We start from the raw sequence: 17,209 nt of genomic DNA on the forward strand, positions 1-17,209 counted from the left end.
TTTTTCAACATTTATTTTTATTTTTGGGACAGAGAGAGACAGAGCATGAACGGGGGAGGGGCAGAGAGAGAGAGAGACACAGAATCGGAAACAGGCTCCAGGCTCTGAGCCATCAGCCCAGAGCCTGACGCAGGGCTCGAACTCACGGACCGCGAGATCGTGACCTGGCTGAAGTCAGACGCTTCACCGACTGTGCCACCCAGGCGCCCCTTGCTTATCTTTAAAATAAAGCTTTGCACACACTTGAGGCCTCATCTGTAGCTCTCTCTCACTGCATTCCCATTTTCCATTTTTCCGAAGTGTACTCACTTATGCCTTCATGCTCCTGTGGTAATGCTCCTGTTTTTAAAAGGTGCAGAGATGGTATACTGTTTCTATCCCGGAATGGGCCCAACCCTATTCTACATCAAGTGGTTACTATGTAGAAGGAAAGGGACAAAGACAGGATCATTCGTAGGGAAACAGCTGAGCCAGGTTATACAGTGGAGTGCCTGAGCTAAGTGCCCACTTTCTCCTATGAGTGAGATCAGCCACCATCTTTCACCTGGGAAAGAACTTATTTAAGCTGTTAGGCCTATTTCTAGCACTTTCCTTAAAGCAATGGCACCTGACTGGCCATATTGCTTTGGAACTAGCACAAGGAGGAACGAAAGCTGCTTAGCCCGCTGTCCCCAAGTGCCCGTCGGGCTGGTAGCACAAGGGCACTTTTCCTGAGAAGAGGCGCGTTGCAACAATGCTTTCGTTTTCGAAGGATACCCACAGAACTTGTGGGGTTGTGGGGCGTTGGCTTCTTAGCTGGGAAGAATTTTGTATCCCGATGGAAAGAAATCTGCAGGTAAAGACTAGACTGTGCTGTGACTGACTGGAGAGAGTGGTCATTGAGAGAATACAACACAAGTTAGCTTGGCCGTTTAGTGTAACTCAGGGTTTGGCAGCTGGCTTTCAGAACTTATTTTCAATGAAAAGCAATTGGTTTTATTTTGTTGTTTTGCTTTCCTTGAATACACCGCTGGGGGAATGACTTTCTGAATCCCCTGACTTGAATAGAGACATGGCAAGAGAGATGTTTTGCCTTCCTTCGCTTTAATGTAGCAGGGCGTTGGACCAGAGTACGTGAAGGCTCATTTCCAGTGGTTTATTTCATTAGCTAATTTCCCAAGAAGTATTCTTTGACCTCTGACCATCCTAGCCAACACACCCGAAGACGCCGTACAAATTATACCTACTGGTCTCAGAAGCACCGAACTTTGCTTTTCCAATGTTGTAATGAAGTACCTTTCATCCCGTTTATAGGACTCTGTTACAGGCTATTGCAGTAATTTAAAACCTATGTACCTAGACTCCTGACCTTGTTATAACATCACTTTATAATTCTCAAAATACTTGGCTCTCGAAGATTTTCTTAGTACCAGCCATGTATTCTTAAAGAGCCCAGACGATTTGTCTTTGGTGTTTTATTAGCCATATCCCCTCAGCCGGTAAGGCCTAACATTCTTATTGAATCACCTGACAAAAATCACTCAATTCTTTCATTATTTCACAGCTTAACATGGCAGTCAGTTATTAGCATTCTCCATTTACAGAAATACCCTTGGTCAGAATAATGGCAGTGTGCACCTTCAGGCTTCGGATGTGGAAGGAGCTCTGTGGCCAGGTTCACTCTTAGTTCACCCGGATTGCTGGCGATATCATGGAGAAGCACAGCCTCCCGGATGTGACTGACGTAGCTGGTCCTACACGTGGAGGACAAGTGTGTTAACACGTAGGCTCTCAGCACGTTGCCCTTTGTTGCTCTAGTCCAGCAGGTGAACGTTGACCTCAGCTCCTAGCGGAAGCCTAGAATGGGTACTGCTCGTTGAGAGCTCGGTCCTTCCTTGGCGGCTCGGCTTTCTGCTTGTCACAAGCACGCGTACTGGTCAATGCTGGACTTCATCTTTGCTTTGCAGTAATATGTACTGTTTCAAAACATCCTGTGCTTGTGCTGTCCATCATTATCCAGGATTTGCTTTATTTTTATTTCATTTTTTAAAGGTTTATTATTTAAAAAAATTTTTTATTAAAAATTGTTTTGAATGTTTTTTTGTTTATTTTTGAGAGCGAGCGAGCGGGGGAGGGGCAGAGAGAGAGGGAGATGCAGAATCTGAAGTGGCTCCAGGCTCTGAGATGTTAGCACAGAGCCCAAGACAGGGTTTGAACTCACAAACTGCAAGATCATGTCCTGAGCCAAAGTTGGAGGCTTGACCGACTGAACCACTCAGGCGCTGCTAAAGGTTTATTTAATTTTGAGAGAGAGGGAGAGGGAGAGAGAGCGCACATGGGGGAGGGGTAAAGAGAGAGGGGGGACAGAGGATCTGAAGCAGGCTTGGCGTTGACAGCAACCAGCCAGATGTGGGGCTCGAACTCCTGAATCGTGAGATCGTGACCTGAGCCGAAGTTGAAGTTGGCTGCCCAACTGAGCCACCCAGGTGCTCTTACTTTTATTTTTTAAAAAAATGTCTATTTACTTAGAATACACACATGTGTGCATGCGAGCGAGGGAGGGGCAGAGAGGAAGAGAGAATCCCAAGCAGGCTCTGTGCTCTCAATGCAGAGCTGGATGTGGGACTCGAACTCACAAACCGTGAAATGACCTGAGCCGAGATCACTAGTGGGACGCTTAACCAACTGGGCCACCCAGGCACCCCCGGAAGTTTACTTTTGACTCAGATCTGAAACTGTTGAAGAAGAAGAGAAATATCACTCAGTTGGACTCACAGAGAATTTGTGGTAAGTCAACAGGAGAAAAAGCAAATGAGATCAGAGGAAATATACTGAACTCTTGAAAGGTGGATTCTTCATGGCGATTAACACATTATTGGTAATAGTAGTAATAATTTGATCTGTGCATCAAACAGGGCTACTGCCTGGAAACACTTGGTAGCCATCTCTGTTACTGAGGCTGGGCATGTTTAATATTTCTAAAGAAACACTTTTTGGGTGAAAATAGTGAAACAGTTTGATTTACCCCAGACCTCTCAGCTGGTGAGTGGGGACTAACCTTGGGAAACTTGCAGAGACTTCTTGGGATTCATTGGGAAACAGTAGGACTAACCTGAAATTTAAATTGGGCTCTGTAAGCAAAATTTTAATTTGGCCACCAAGTGACTATTTTAGAAAAGGTAAAAACCAGAAGGGAAGATGATTTCTATTTCCTTTTGGACAGTGTTTAGATCTCTCTCAGCAAATTTCTTGGTTGACTTCATTTTTTAAGGGTTTTTCCTTGACTAGAGCTTCTTAGCGGAGAAGAAAAAATAAAATTAGGGAGAGTTATTTTTAATTCTTGTTGCCTTGAGCACCTAATTGTAGATTTGGAGTTAAAGAGACAAAAATGCCTGTAAAAGGTTCTGTTTTGGCAACTTGGGAGACGAACCTGGCAAGAGAGAAGTGGATGCGTTGGAAGGGGCGACCATGTACCAGAGCCTATGCCTATAATATTTGCGGGTGGGATTGTCATTACTTTTGGCAGAAGGGGATTCCTCTTTGTTTTTCTTAGCCCTCCAGAAATACAAAGGTCAGGAACTAGAAACTGAAGAAATCAGTTTGAAACAAGCCGCCTTCAACCTCTGTCAGAACTTGCTGAGCGAGGGGTACCCAAAGCCTTGGACATCTGGAGAACAGAGATCTGAAAAGCTTCTGAAGGCCTGGCCTCTTACTGAATGTTGAGGGCCTTACAGAAAACATGAAGTCGTGGCCATTTTTCTCATGGAACTATCCATTACTGCCAAGTGCTTGCCGGAAAATAACGGGTCTTTCACAAGAGCCTCCTCATCCTCAGAGATCAGAAGCCTGTGCCAGGCTGAATGATTCATAGCACAGGATTCAAGGTCTCTTGGCTACTGCTTAGGGCTAATCTTGCAGATCTGTAATTCAGGGGTCACAGTCCTCCACTTTTCTTTTTTTCTCCCTCTGTTCCTCTCTTACTTCTCTTTTTCCCTTCCCTTCAATCCACGGGCAGATCATAAAACGCATTTGTGGGGCACCTGCGTGGCTCAGTCGGTTATGTGACTCTTGATTTCAGCTCAGGTCATGATCTCACGGTTCATGAGATTGAGCCCCATGTCACGGTCTGCGCTGACAGCGTGGCCTGCTTGGGATTTCTCTCCCCCTCTCTCTGCCCCTCCCCTGCTCGTTCGTGCTCTCTCTCAAAATAAGATTAAAAACAAAAAGCGGCAGTTGTGTAAAAGTTGGCTTAGGAAAGTAAGGCCATTGGTGGATTTCTGAAATAGGTGCTCAAGACCCCACTGTGCCATTTGGTCCAGGCGCTGGTGGGTGGCAATGGACAGTCAGCCCAGTGTATGCCCATGAAACCAAGTGTTGGATCCAGTCTGGCATATGTGATGCCATGAAATAACTGGGCTATTTGAGGGAACCGTGAAATAGCACATTTTATCTTCAGTGCACGAAAACACAAAAAACAACATGCATCGTGGAAGGATTCTTCCAGGCAATCGCTTAGGAGGTACTCTCATCCCTGCTTCTCTGCATGGCTCACATAGAACAGAACATGCTTCTGGCCCACTCAGCTGGGTGCCCTCGGGTGCCGGGGGCACCTGAGGCTGTAGCTTTTTCTCTGGCTCTCTCAGGCTCCTCTCCATGCTGGCATGGCCTAACACGCTGTCCCTTTGCCTTTGGAAGGCAGGGGTTCTCAGCTTCTACAAATACGGACTTGTAATGTTTCTTAAATGTTTGAGTAGCTTGAAAGTTAAAAACCGAAATGATTTACCTCTACCTGCTCAGAGCCCTTAAATGATTTTATCCATCTTTCCTAAATGACACTGGATCATTTTTTTCCTTGCATAGTGTTACTTCTCAAATCAATGAGGATGATGTTGTTATTACTATTTTTTTTTAACAAATATATATTTTTATGGGGCGCCTGGGTGGCGCAATCGGTTAAGCGTCCGACTTCAGCCAGGTCACGATCTCGCGGTCCGGGAGTTCGAGCCCCGCGTTGGGCTCTGGGCTGATGGCTCGGAGCCTGGAGCCTGCGTCCGATTCTGTGTCTCCCTCTCTCTCTGCCCCTCCCCCGTTCATGCTCTGTCTCTCTCTGTCCCCAAAAAAAAAAAAAAAAAAAAGTTGAGAAACAAATATATATTTTTAAATGTTTATTTTTGAGAGAGGGGGGCGCAGAGGATCCAAAGTGGGCTCTGCACTGACAGCACAGAGCCTGACATGGGGCTTGAACTCATGAATCGAGACATCATGACCTGAGCTGAAGTAGGACGCTCAACCGACTTAGCCACCCAAGCGCCCTGAGGATGATATTAATAACCCCCCAAGTCAACAAGAAATTAACATCCTCCGGGTCATACAGCTACTGTCTGTAGGACCAGGATTCATACCTGGCCTCACTCTGGAGCCTGAGCACTTAACCCACTACACCATTTTGTTTCTCTCTATCTAAATGGTTGATGATGACGTGTATTATTTCCCTTTCATTCATTTGTTCATTCACTCACTCATTCATTTTCTATATATTTATTGACCCATACTATGTTCCAGATTGCTAGGTAGTGAGTTCTTTTGGGACGAGGACTGTGTCTTGATTTTTATTTTTTCTATAGTGCCTGGACTAGAGTAGGTGCTCAGTAAATACATGTATGCTGCATGAATGACTGCCCGAAAGGGTGGGTGTCGTTGGATGGTACAAGAGTTTGCTTGACCCATCTAAGAGTTTCTAGTTTCCTCCATAGGGCATGAGTTCTTTAAACCCAGGGTGTAACACTTGATAGAAGTGTTTATTACTATGTTTGGGATCTAGTGGGGGAAGCCATGGGCACTCATTTGGCTGTAGGTTAAGGGAGACACATGGAGAATGTTTTAGGTGATCCACTGATAAGTCAGGCCCCAAATTACCCCCAAACAGGTTCTTCAGTCTCCCTCCTCCCTCCTTACCTCCTCTCCCTCTCGTCTCTCTGCCAGTCTGTCTCTCATACACATGTATAACCTTTTTTGAAGTTTTAATCTTCAAGGCCTTGCTCCTGCCACCTCCTGTAAGAAGCCTTCCCAGATTTCTCACATCACATTGATCTCACCTCTTCCCGTATTCCCCAAAGCATGTTTCATTGTACTTTTCAAAGTCCAGTTTATTTCTGTCTCAGAGTATATTTTGTGCACGAGTAGTCTCTTGTCTCTTGTACTGGCTAATGAGCCCCTAGAGGTCAGGAACCCCACTGGTTCACAGCTCCCCATCACCAAACATAGTGCTTTGCGTGAAGTAGGACGCAGTAAATACGGAATTAGATTGAAATTTGTCAAGACATGTCTTCTAAATGCCAGTCGTCCTGGTACTGGGTGCTGTGAGGGCCTTTAGAAGTAACAGCACAGCCCCTAACCTCAAGGGGTTTGAAAAAAAAAGAAGATAATCTTCAAAATGAATGAGTAAAATGAATGCCCCTGCCTCAACAATGGCCAGAGAAGAATGGATATTGATTTCATAAAACTGACTAGATTATTTCTTGCCAGATTATAACATGAGCTGGATATGTTCTTTAGGTTCTTACCCCACACTTAAAGCACCCGGATATTTTCCTTTTGCGTCATTTCCATTTCAATGCCCTTTGTAAAACACCTAGTTGTGACATGTTTCTTGGGAGATCATGCTTGAAGACCTTGAGTTACCTCTGACCATATTTCAATCATGGCTTTAATCACATCCTCAGCCAGTTGAATTATTTAGAATCTTTTTGAGATTACATTTTTTATTCCTAATTATATGACAAAGATATATACCATGAAATATTTATCACGTAATTATGATTAAAATGTACAGTCTCCCCAAAGATATGAATAATAACGTTAAGTATTCTATATTTAATTAAAGGAGTCTGGTGGACTAGGCTGGGTTGCCTTGCTTAAGCTGAGAACTACGTTTCCCAGCATCCCCTTGCCTGTATGGTTCCGGGTTAAAGTTGGCCCAAAGAGGAATATACACAGACCAGAAACATGGCCATTATTCTTCAAGGTTTGTTGGCTGTCAGGTGCAGAGATGGATGGCTGCAGAAGTGTGTAATGGGTGCCCTGCTTATCCTTGCCGTCTTCTCATCTGCATCCAGCGTTTCTTCTTGACCCGAAGCCCCGAAGCCCTGATGCCCAGCTAGAGCCTAAGACCCACCGCCAGTTGTGTGGCTGCAGACCCACAGGACAGCAGCTACGCAGAGGCCTTTGTCCAGCTCCCCTTTGTGGTCCTTTTGTAGCTGGACATGCCTGCCCTCTCTGATTGACAGGTGACTGCTGATCTTCCAGCACCTGTTTGGATCTTCATACCCCTCTCCCAGCTCCTCTCCTAACTGTATGTATACAGTCAGATTCCTACAAGAAAGTCCCGTTCCATTTTCTCGTGGGGTCTCTGCTCTCCGCCTGAACCCTGACTAACACAAGAAGTAAGAGAATTAGAAGCAAGTGTGAAATCTTTTTTTCGAAAGGGCTCTCATTCTTTCAAAGCCTCTTGCTTTTAAAGTTGTTAAGGGCAAGTGTTTAGTGGTGGACAAAAGTGCTAAAACCTTTTTGCCTTGCTTCCATGGTCTCTGGGACATAATGAGATGTCCTTTTTTATATGAAGATGACCCTTCTGACTCCCTACCATTTGTGAAGGTGGGTTCATGCTGATCCAGACAAGTTTGGATTTGTGAAAGCTCATAAAAGAGAATAGACACTCACATGTTTATGTCTATCCTTCATCCTTTCCTTCTCATATGACCTCTTACGCTTTTAGGACCAGTGGTGGGGATTTTAGGTTTTAGCAAGACTAGGAATACAGCAAACCCATGGCCTTAACCTCACTCGGGAACATGCCTTAATGCTGCTAAGCCCACTGGCCACCAAAGTATTCCCTTTGTGGGTCGCTGTTTTTGTTTTCCTAACATTTTCATCCACCCACCCTCCTGCTTATTCATCCATCCATCTATCCATCCATGCATGCATTCATCCGTCTATCCATCCATCCCCGATCTTCACACTGCTGAATGACCTGCCTTGGACATAGCATTGGGTTTAGAAGGATGGGCTGTGCAGTAGACCTGTCAGGTTTGAATGCAGATGCTAGGACTCACTAACTATGAGTAACTATGGTTGCTAAATAACTTGAGTTGTGTGTCCTTAATCTATGTGGTGATAACAGCCTAGGGATTAGATGAGCTAATGGGTGTAAAGTGATTCGCACCCGTATATGGCATATTGATAGTACACATTGTCAACTGCTGTTATTTTTTCCAGCCTTATTGATATGTAACTATTATTAGTCAATTATATGGATCACATATAATCATTGTCTTCAAGGAGCTTACAGTTTACTGGGGTGGGGCAGGGGCAGACACCTGAGCCAGCAAAGTGGCCTGAGGCTAAGAGGAAGGAGGCACGAATTAGGTATTTTTTTCTTAAGCCTAGAGATATCGGAAGTATAGGTAGATAAGCAGTATGGGGATACGTACCAATTTAAATATATAGTCATAATCATTGTTAGAAAAAGTCTCCCAAATTATCACCTCCCCAACATATCTTCTGCACAGTTGCTCTTTCAGTCCTGGACCAAGTCCCCTTCCTTAGGATGGTGTCTAAAGGCGCAGAACTATATGCACCGCCTCCCCCTCCTCCCTGGCACAGGTAAATGGGCTTGAGAAGGATACTTGACCTAAGAGCATCAGATTTTCTGATTGGAGATAGGGTGGCGACCGTAGACTTCCATTGTCCTGCTCAGGGAAGAGGAGTCCGGTCAACTGGAATTCATTCCTGGGGCCCTAACCAGACCGGGCCAGTTGGTGGTGGGCTCTGAAGCTGGCTGGAGCCTCTTGTTCGTTTGATGGCTGGGAAAAAGCCCCTTCTGGTGCACGTGCAGGCGGGCAAGTGAGTTGGGGAGAAAGAGGCAGAGATGTACGTTGAGGAGCAGAACCATGGAGCCCCTGAGGAATGGAGATCTGGCTTCCGTTGAGACATTGGGTCTAGGTGTATTTTTTTGCAGTGGCATCTAGGCTGTGTCTGCTGTTGCATTTCTTGGTTTTCTTGTTGGGGTCTCTGGGATGAAGTTCCACAGGCCACATGTAGGCCTTTTTTCCTGTCCCGCAGTGTAGTTATGAATCGGTTGACTATTGATTGCCAGATGTCTGCTATTACGTTTCAGAATTGGGAGCTTTATTTTTGGAGCTTCAGACCCTATCCAGCTGTCCTGTGAGTTTGTAAGGTAGTCCAGTCCTGAGCCTTCAGCATTTAACGTGTGCCACAATCCAAAGGGAAGCGGTTGGGTGCCTGCCATCCACAGTCTCCACTGAGGAAAGAGCGTTGTCAATAACTGGGAGGCGCAGCCAGGTCATGTGAGAACTGCAGTGTGGCGGATCGAAGTCCTTCCTCTTCAGAGGAGCTCCCGTTTTCTGAAGTGCGTGGGAGCTAACTTGGTGAGCAAAGCAGAGCTTCAACTTAAATTGTACAAGAGAGAAAATTGGAACAGTAGAAAAAGATCTTGAAGCCTTATGACTTACGGACTCGGAAACTCTAAACAGACTGCCTGTGGCTCAAATCCTGGCTTTGCAAATGACTAGCTGTGTGATCCTGGGTAAGTTTCCTAGGTCCCAGGCTTCAGCTGCCTCATCCGCAAAGGTGGTCGTTAGGAGAATGAAATGAAAATGTAGGAAAATTACCTAGCCTGGTGCCTGAAATATAGTGAGAACTGTATTTGCTATATATGCTAATTTGTTACGTAACATATGATAATGATAATATTATGTTACACTGGCTATTAGATTGAATGTATACGCTTTTTGTTTTTGTTTTTTTATTTTATTTTTTTTAATTTACCTCCAAATTAGTTAGCGTATAGTGCAACAATGATTTCAGGAGTAGATTCCTTAATGCCCCTGACCCATTTAGCCCATCCCCTCTCCCACCTCCCCTCTAGTAACCCTCAGTTTGGTCTCCATATTTGTAGTCTCTTATGCTTTGTCCCCCTCCCTGTTTTTATATTAGTTTTGTTTCTTTTCCCTTATGTTCATCTCTTTTGTCTCTTAAAGTCCTCATATGAGTGAAATCATATGATCTTTGACTTTCTATGACTGGCTAATTTCACTTAGCATAATAATGCCCTCCAGTTCCATCCACGTAGTTGCAAATGGCAAGATTTCATTCTTTTTGATCGCCGAGTAATTCTCCATTGTATATAGATACCACATCTTCTTTATCCATTCATCCATCGATGGACATTTTTGGCTCTTTCCATACTTTGGCTATTGTCGATAGTGCTGCTATAAACATGGGGGTGCATGTGTCCCTTCGAAACAGCACACCTGTATCCCGTGGATAAATGCCTAGTAGTGCAATTGCGTCGGGTGGTTCTATTTTTAGTTTTTCGAGGAACCTCTGTACTGTTTTCCAGAGTGGCTGCACCAGCTTGCATTCCCAGAATATATATGTTTTGAAGGTGATCTTTGACCAACAAAGCCAAAAGTAAATTCCATTCATTCATTCACTCATTCATTCGTTTGTTTATGGTCTACGGGAGTATCATTCTGTAGTGTTAGACTCTCATGGGACTCAATAATCTAGTAGTCTTTCTGATCCACAAGGACTTTTATTTCAGGGAGTGCATTTTATAACTACAGCCCTCCCCCCAACCCCTGCCCTATTCCCCAGTCTTTTTTAAACAAATTGAGCTCTAAAGTCTGAGCTGTTACTGGGGGAGCAGCAGCCCTCTTCCACAGATGCCTGCCGTGCTGTCTGTTGCAATTAAAATCTCTCTGACCGCAGTGTGATGCTGCTGCGCACCCCGTAGAATGGCAGTTATAAAAGACCCAGAAAATAACAAGTGTTGATGAGGATGCGGAGAAGTCGGAGCCCTCGTGCACTACTAGTAGAATGGACAGTGTGCAGCCTCTGCGAAAAACAGTATGGTTCGTTCCTCAAAAAATGAAATCTGGCATCATCACGTGGTCTGGCAAACTGATTTCTGGGTATCCACCCAAAAGAGTTGGGAGCAGAGACTTGAAGACACATTTGTACACTTATGTTCACAGCAGCCAGAAGGTGGAAGCAGCTAAGCGTCCATCAGTGGGTGAAAGGATAAGCAGAATGTGGTCAGTTCACACAATGGAATACTATTCAGTCTCGAAAAGGAAGGAGGTTCTGACATTGCTTAACATGGATGAAGCTTGAAGACTTATCCTAAGAGAAATATACCAGGCACAGAAGGACAAGTACTCTGTGACTCTACTTAATGTGAAGCACCTTGACTGGTCAGATACACAGAGACAGAAAGTAGAATGGCAGTTGCCTGGGCTGGGTGGAGGGGGAATTTGGGATCTGTTGTTTAACGGAAGCTGAATTTGGGAAGATGAAAAGAGTTCTGGAGATGCTGGTGATGATTGCACAACTACGGGAAAATGTACTTACTGCCACTGCCCTGTATGCTTACAGATGGCTAAAATAGTAAATTTTATGTGTGTTTTACCACAATCACACCCCACACACAAGTCTTTGTTGAGTGTCCAGCGCACAGTCTGAATCAACGCTGGCTGTTAGAAAATGAAAAAGGCCCTTTGGGTGTGCATGAGACCAGAGGTAGTGTCTGAGTAGAGGTTGGCTGATTTCACAACCACCTGAATTCACCCCGTTGTACTGAAGAGCAAGAAAACACAGCTTCTAGATTGAACAGGAGGAAAAAAAAGAATTTTCACTCTTGCCGGATTTCTACTTGAAGTTTTCTCGAAGCTGGTAGGGTGTAGCCTCTCTGGCCTGGAGTTGGGGTGCTCTGGTGCTGCTGGGTGGCAGTGCTTTCTCTCCATTCTAGAATGTGCTGTTTCTGTGTGCTCTGGGATTCCTTTTCCGCATGGATCTTGTCCAGTTGTACCATGCAGTTTGTTGTTCGTCCTGAAAAACAAAGTGGCTAGCTTTCCGTTTTTCTAGTCTCTGAAACAATGTAAAATAAGGATTACGTGGTCCTTAAAGATTTGGTGAAAGCTGCCTAGAAAATCATCTGGACCTTGTCGGTTTTAAGTGTTCGGGATGGTGGGGAGACTTGATTAGCAATTCAGTTTGATTTCTTCAGTTTTCTGTTTCTTCTTGTGTCAGTTTTGGTTATATATACACACGCACTTTGTTTCGTGTACATTTCCACATTTATCATTTGCAGCCTTCTCTTAGGATTTGTAAAAAATCTTTACTGCCTATTTTATTATTCCTCATATTGGTTGTGACTTTTATTGACCGGTCCTGATTGGAGATTCTCTGTTTCATTCCTGCCTCTCACCAAAGAACATTTTTGGTTTCGTTGCTCCTGCCCGCTGCTGCTCTCCTCTTCCATTAATTTCTCCTTTCTTCTATCTTCTGTAGGTTTTCTCCCTGGTCCTCCTTCTTGCTCCTTGAGTTGAACACAGAGCTCACTAATAAGCAGTCTTTCTGATTGTAAAATAAATTAACATAAAGCTGTATTCTATTTACTGTTAAGTACAATCTTGGCTAGATCTCACCAGTTTTGAAAGGAGTTGTTTCATAGTTTTTTGTTCCACATACTTTATAACTTCCACTGAGACTTCCTCTTCTAGTCATGACTTATTTAGATGTATGTTTTAAATTCCAAACATGTGGGCTATTTGTTGATTTATTAGTTAATGACAGTGTAGTCAAGGAGAGTGGTCTGAATGATACCAGGTTTTGTGATTTGTTATGTTTTCCACTGTGACACAAATTGGTTTTATAAATGACTCATGTACATCTGCAAAGAATGTTCTGTTTGTCAGGTGCAGAGTTCAGTTTTTATATTTATTAGATTGTTAATTTTGTTGTTCGAATTTGTTATGTTCTTATTAAATTTTGAACCACTTTAGCTATCAATTTTCTGATGTGTTAAGCTCTCCCACTAAGTTGATTTGTCAGGTTCTGCTTGTAATTCTGTTTTTGCTTTTGTGTAATTTTTTTCTTTATATATTTTTATACGTTTTACGAATTACATTATTTTGAGGCTTTGTTATTATATATGTACAAGTTTATAATTCTTATATTTTCTAGGTGGATTTTTTCCCTTTGATTATTATAAAGCATGGCTCTTCATCCCTGTGAATACATTTTTTTCTCCTTTAAGCATTATCTGATGTAAGATTATTCTGTGGGCTTATTTTGGCTAGCATTTGCATGGGATATATATTTATATTTCAGTATTTTCAGCCTTGTGGGTTTTATGTATGTCCATTGTAAGCATCATAAACTGAATAAATCAAAAATGCAAATACAGGGGTACCTGGGTGGCTCCCGTCAGTTAAGCATCAGACTTCGGCTCAGGTCATGATCTCACAGTTTGTGAGTTCAAGCCCCACGTCGGGCCCTGTGCTGACAGCTCGGAGCCTGGAGCCTGCTTTGGATTCTGTGTCATCTTCTCTCCTCTCTCGCTGCCCCTTCCCCACTCACACTTTGTCTCTCTCTCAAAAATAAATAAAACATTAAAAAAAATTTAAAAATGTTAAAAAACTACAAATGCAATCTTATAATTTCAGGCTTTTAATTGATGAGCTTAATCCATTTAGATGTTTATATAATCATAGATTAAGCTCGTCAATTAAAAGATTGAAATTATGATTGCATTTATATGAGTTCATTCCCACAGTTTCTATTATTTGATTGATTATTTTTATTTACCATGCTTGTTTTTTCTTTCCTCTTTCTCTGCTCTTTGTTGGATTGATAAAGTTTTTCGTATTCCTCTCGCCCTCCCACCTCACTTCCAGTGTGAAGGCCATGGATTGATAGGTACCCCGAAAGTTTAAACGCTCATAAATAAGTATAAAACTCTATAGTTATGCTGCTGCCTCCCAACAACAGTGGTCTCACCCATATTACCTGTTCACTGAACACTCCTTTCCACTATCTTATAACTGATGTTTAAGTTTTGGTTTTATTCAGTTTTAAAATATCAAAGTTAGTTATTTTGTTTTTATAGTTCAGCAGTTAATAGTGTGTATTAACTTTTTAAAAAATTCTTGCCCATAGTGAGAACGAGTATATCTTTGTGTTCTAGAGAAAGTCTGTATTTGATAATGTTTCATACATAATGTCTGTATTTTGTTCTTGCTCTTGAAGTGTGGTTTAGCTGTGTATAAAATTCTAAGTTGACAGTTACTTTTCCCTTAGCCTGCTTTGTGTTAGCATGTGTACTTTCCTGTTGAGAGGCCTGCTATGAGTCTTAGTACTGTTTCTTTATAGAATTATCTTTTTTTCTTCTGTATGTTAGTCAGGGTTCTCCAGAAAAACAGAGTAAGTGTATATGTATAAGTAAAGAGATTTATTTTAAGGAATTGGCTCATGTGCTTGTGGAGGTTTGTGAGTCTAAAATCCGATAAGGGGGGGCCGGCAGGCTGGACGCTCAGGAGAGTGCACTTCAAATCCAAAGGCAGTCTTCTGGTGAGCCCGAAAGTGCTGATGTTGCACATGAAATCTGCAGGAGGTCTGCTCCTAGAATCCTCTCTTGCTTGGGGAAGGTCAACCTTTTGTTCTAGTCAGCCCTTCTACTGATTGGGTGAGGTCCACCCACTTTATGGAGGGTAATCCGCTTTACTGAATGTCGACCAATTTAAATGTAAATCTCGTCCAAAAACACCTTCACAGAAACATCCAGAAAATGTTTGGCCAGGTATCTGGCTACCATGCCCAGCCAATTTGACACAGAAAATTAACCGTCACAATCCTGAAGCTGTTAAGATCATCTGTTTATATTCTGTGGTTTCACTGTAATTTATCTTTACATATATCCCTGCTTAGTACTCAAGGTGTGCACATTTAAAATTCTTGAAGATTTTTAGCATTTACGTTTGTGACTGTTGCTTGCCCAAATTCGTTATATCCCCTTGTTCTGGCACTTGTGCGTGATGGATGTTGTGTTTTCTCTCCATGCTATGTCCTGGGTGAGCTCCTCAGAACTCTCTTCCAATATCCTAATTTTGTCTTTGTATTTAGTGGAGAATTTATTCCACCCAGCAAATGTTTTTGATTTCTAGGGTTTCTATTTTTTTTAAAATATCTGCCCCTTCTTGTTTTACATGTTGCCTATTTTTGTTACATAATTTCTTGGAATTTTTTTTAAATGTTTATTTTTGAGGGGAAGGGAAGGGGCAGAGAAAGAGGGAGACAGAGAATCCCAAGCAGGCTCCCCACTGTCAGCACAGAGTCTGATGTGGGGCTTAAACTCCCCAATTGTGAGATCATGACCTGAGCTGAAACCAAGAGTCGGACACTTAACCAGCTGAGCCACCCAGGCGCCCCGTCTTGAAGTGTTTTTAATGAACTCATGCCTTCCTTTACCTCCTTGGACATTTTAGACCTAAATAAAGTCTTTGGTTGATGGAGCTATAGAATAATGTCATCTGGTGTAAATGTATGTTTCAATTTGATTTTGATGGCCGACTTAAACTTTTGTCTTTTAGGCTTCCTGTTTTCCCCCAGCTCTATTGAGGTATAATTGGCAAATAAAATTGTAAGATATTTAAAGCGTATGATGAGGGGCGCCTGGGTGGCGCAGTCGGTTAAGCGTCCGACTTCAGCCAGGTCACGATCTCGCGGTCCATGAGTTCGAGCCCCGCGTCGGGCTCTGGGCTGATGGCTCGGAGCCTGGAGCCTGTTTCCGATTCTGTGTCTCCCTCTCTCTCTGCCCCTCCCCCGTTCATGCTCTGTCTCTCTCTGTCCCCAAAATAAATAAAAACGTTGAAGAAAAAAAAAAAATTTTAAAGCGTATGATGAGATGATTTGATATATGTACACATTGTGACAGGATTTCCCCCATCAGAGTTCTGAGTACAGGTCTTTAGTTTTGGTCCTTTGTTGTTACCGTGGGTTTTTCTCTCTTGACACTTCCTTCTTGCTGGCCAGCAGTCCCCTTTTACCCAGCAGATACTGAACTCCCTGCCACAGCCCCAGAGATCAGTTGTCCACGTCCACAGGAATGTGGATTTCTTGTTTTAGAGTCAAAATGTTTTAGAGTCTTATAATGTAGCCATCATTTCTGGGATGTCTGGAGCAGAGGGTAATCAGCATGTGTCCTCTTGACAAGTCAGCTAGCTCATGTGCTTGAAACATTTTGCTTTGATTGCGCCCGATAGATGAACTGACTGGAAGCAGTTAGAAAAAGAAAAGTGGTGGTTCAGACGTTTACAGTCTCCTGGTATTGTCTGCCTTGAGAGAGTTAATTTTGGTTGATGAGCTGAACCAAGGAGTTGGATTTACAGATCTTAAGCCAGGTGTTATCTCCTCTTGGAATTCCTTTTACCACCACTACCGATAGGACCACCAGGTCAGGAGGAAGTGTCACTTGTCTTGGTTCCTGCTGGCAAGATGACTTTCTCCAGATCATCCTGTGGTTTGGTGTGACGTGGATATTGTGCTGTCCTGGCTTGCTTCACTGGAGGTCGTAGGTGTGAAAGCCCTTCGAAAGACATCTGGAAGTCCTCTGCCACAGTGAGTGGTATTATTAATACTCCTTGGCGGTTCTCGTTGGAGAAGATGGTGTGGTGTGGCCCAGGGGAAGGATTTTGGAAGCAGGTGGACGGATCTGTGTTCTGATTCTGGGTCCACCCTCATTAGCCGTGTGATCCTAGTGGGTAAATCAGTTAACCAGACTCTTGTTCCTTAAACGAGAGAAGCAGTAGCCGTCACCACTGTGCCCCTTGACTTTTGCTCCATTGGCTTGGGACGGGAGGCCAACTTCTCTCTTGTTTCCTCTCATCTGGAAACTTCAGTAGTGCCAAGCTCCATGTTGGAATTAAATGAGGGGACTAAAGAAGCCCAGGGCATTTTGCCCTCTGTCATCCCCCAAAGTGGGTTCTCTTTCCAGGGCTTTATCTGTACAAAACTCTTCTTATCCCCAACCAGTTGCCTTTCATTACTTTTTGATTTCTTGGGTACAGGACCCAGAACTTGAAAGTGGTCCAGAGGGCCATATCCAAGGGCTCTGGGAGGTAGAGGGAAGAGCAGCCTTGGGTCTTTCCCACCCTAGCACACCCCTGCCTCCCTTGCTCGCCATCTGCAAGCTTTCCAAGGGCAGGCGCTTGTGAAGGGCACACCCACAGTGCTGGCCCTCTGTCGGTTCTCTTCTGAGGTCGTTCACCAGGAAGGGATGCGTGTGGACCACAGGATCTCTGAGGCAACAGGGAATTCAGACATGGTGTGTAAGCAGGAACAGCGTTCCTGCCCTACTGAAAGGCAACTG

The 17,209-nt window shown here is 43.6% G+C and overlaps 1 protein-coding gene across 3 annotated transcripts in view; it reads left to right on the forward strand.

Moving 5' to 3' along the window:
• BUB3 (BUB3 mitotic checkpoint protein) overlaps positions 1-17,209 on the forward strand; it is a 74,506-nt gene that overhangs the window by 16,503 nt on the left and 40,794 nt on the right. The window contains exon 8 of one of the 3 annotated variants that reach the window (XM_053206787.1): positions 1,584-4,887. The exons of the other annotated variants lie outside the window; for them this stretch is intronic. Coding sequence (XP_053062762.1) covers positions 1,584-1,722 — 139 coding nt within the window. The 3' untranslated portion in view covers positions 1,723-4,887. Of the gene's footprint in view, positions 1-1,583; positions 4,888-17,209 lie in introns of those variants that run through there. 3 annotated transcript variants of the gene reach the window in all.

This window comes from Acinonyx jubatus, chromosome D2, assembly GCF_027475565.1.
Source record: "Acinonyx jubatus isolate Ajub_Pintada_27869175 chromosome D2, VMU_Ajub_asm_v1.0, whole genome shotgun sequence".
NCBI classification, from domain to species: domain Eukaryota; kingdom Metazoa; phylum Chordata; class Mammalia; order Carnivora; family Felidae; genus Acinonyx; species Acinonyx jubatus.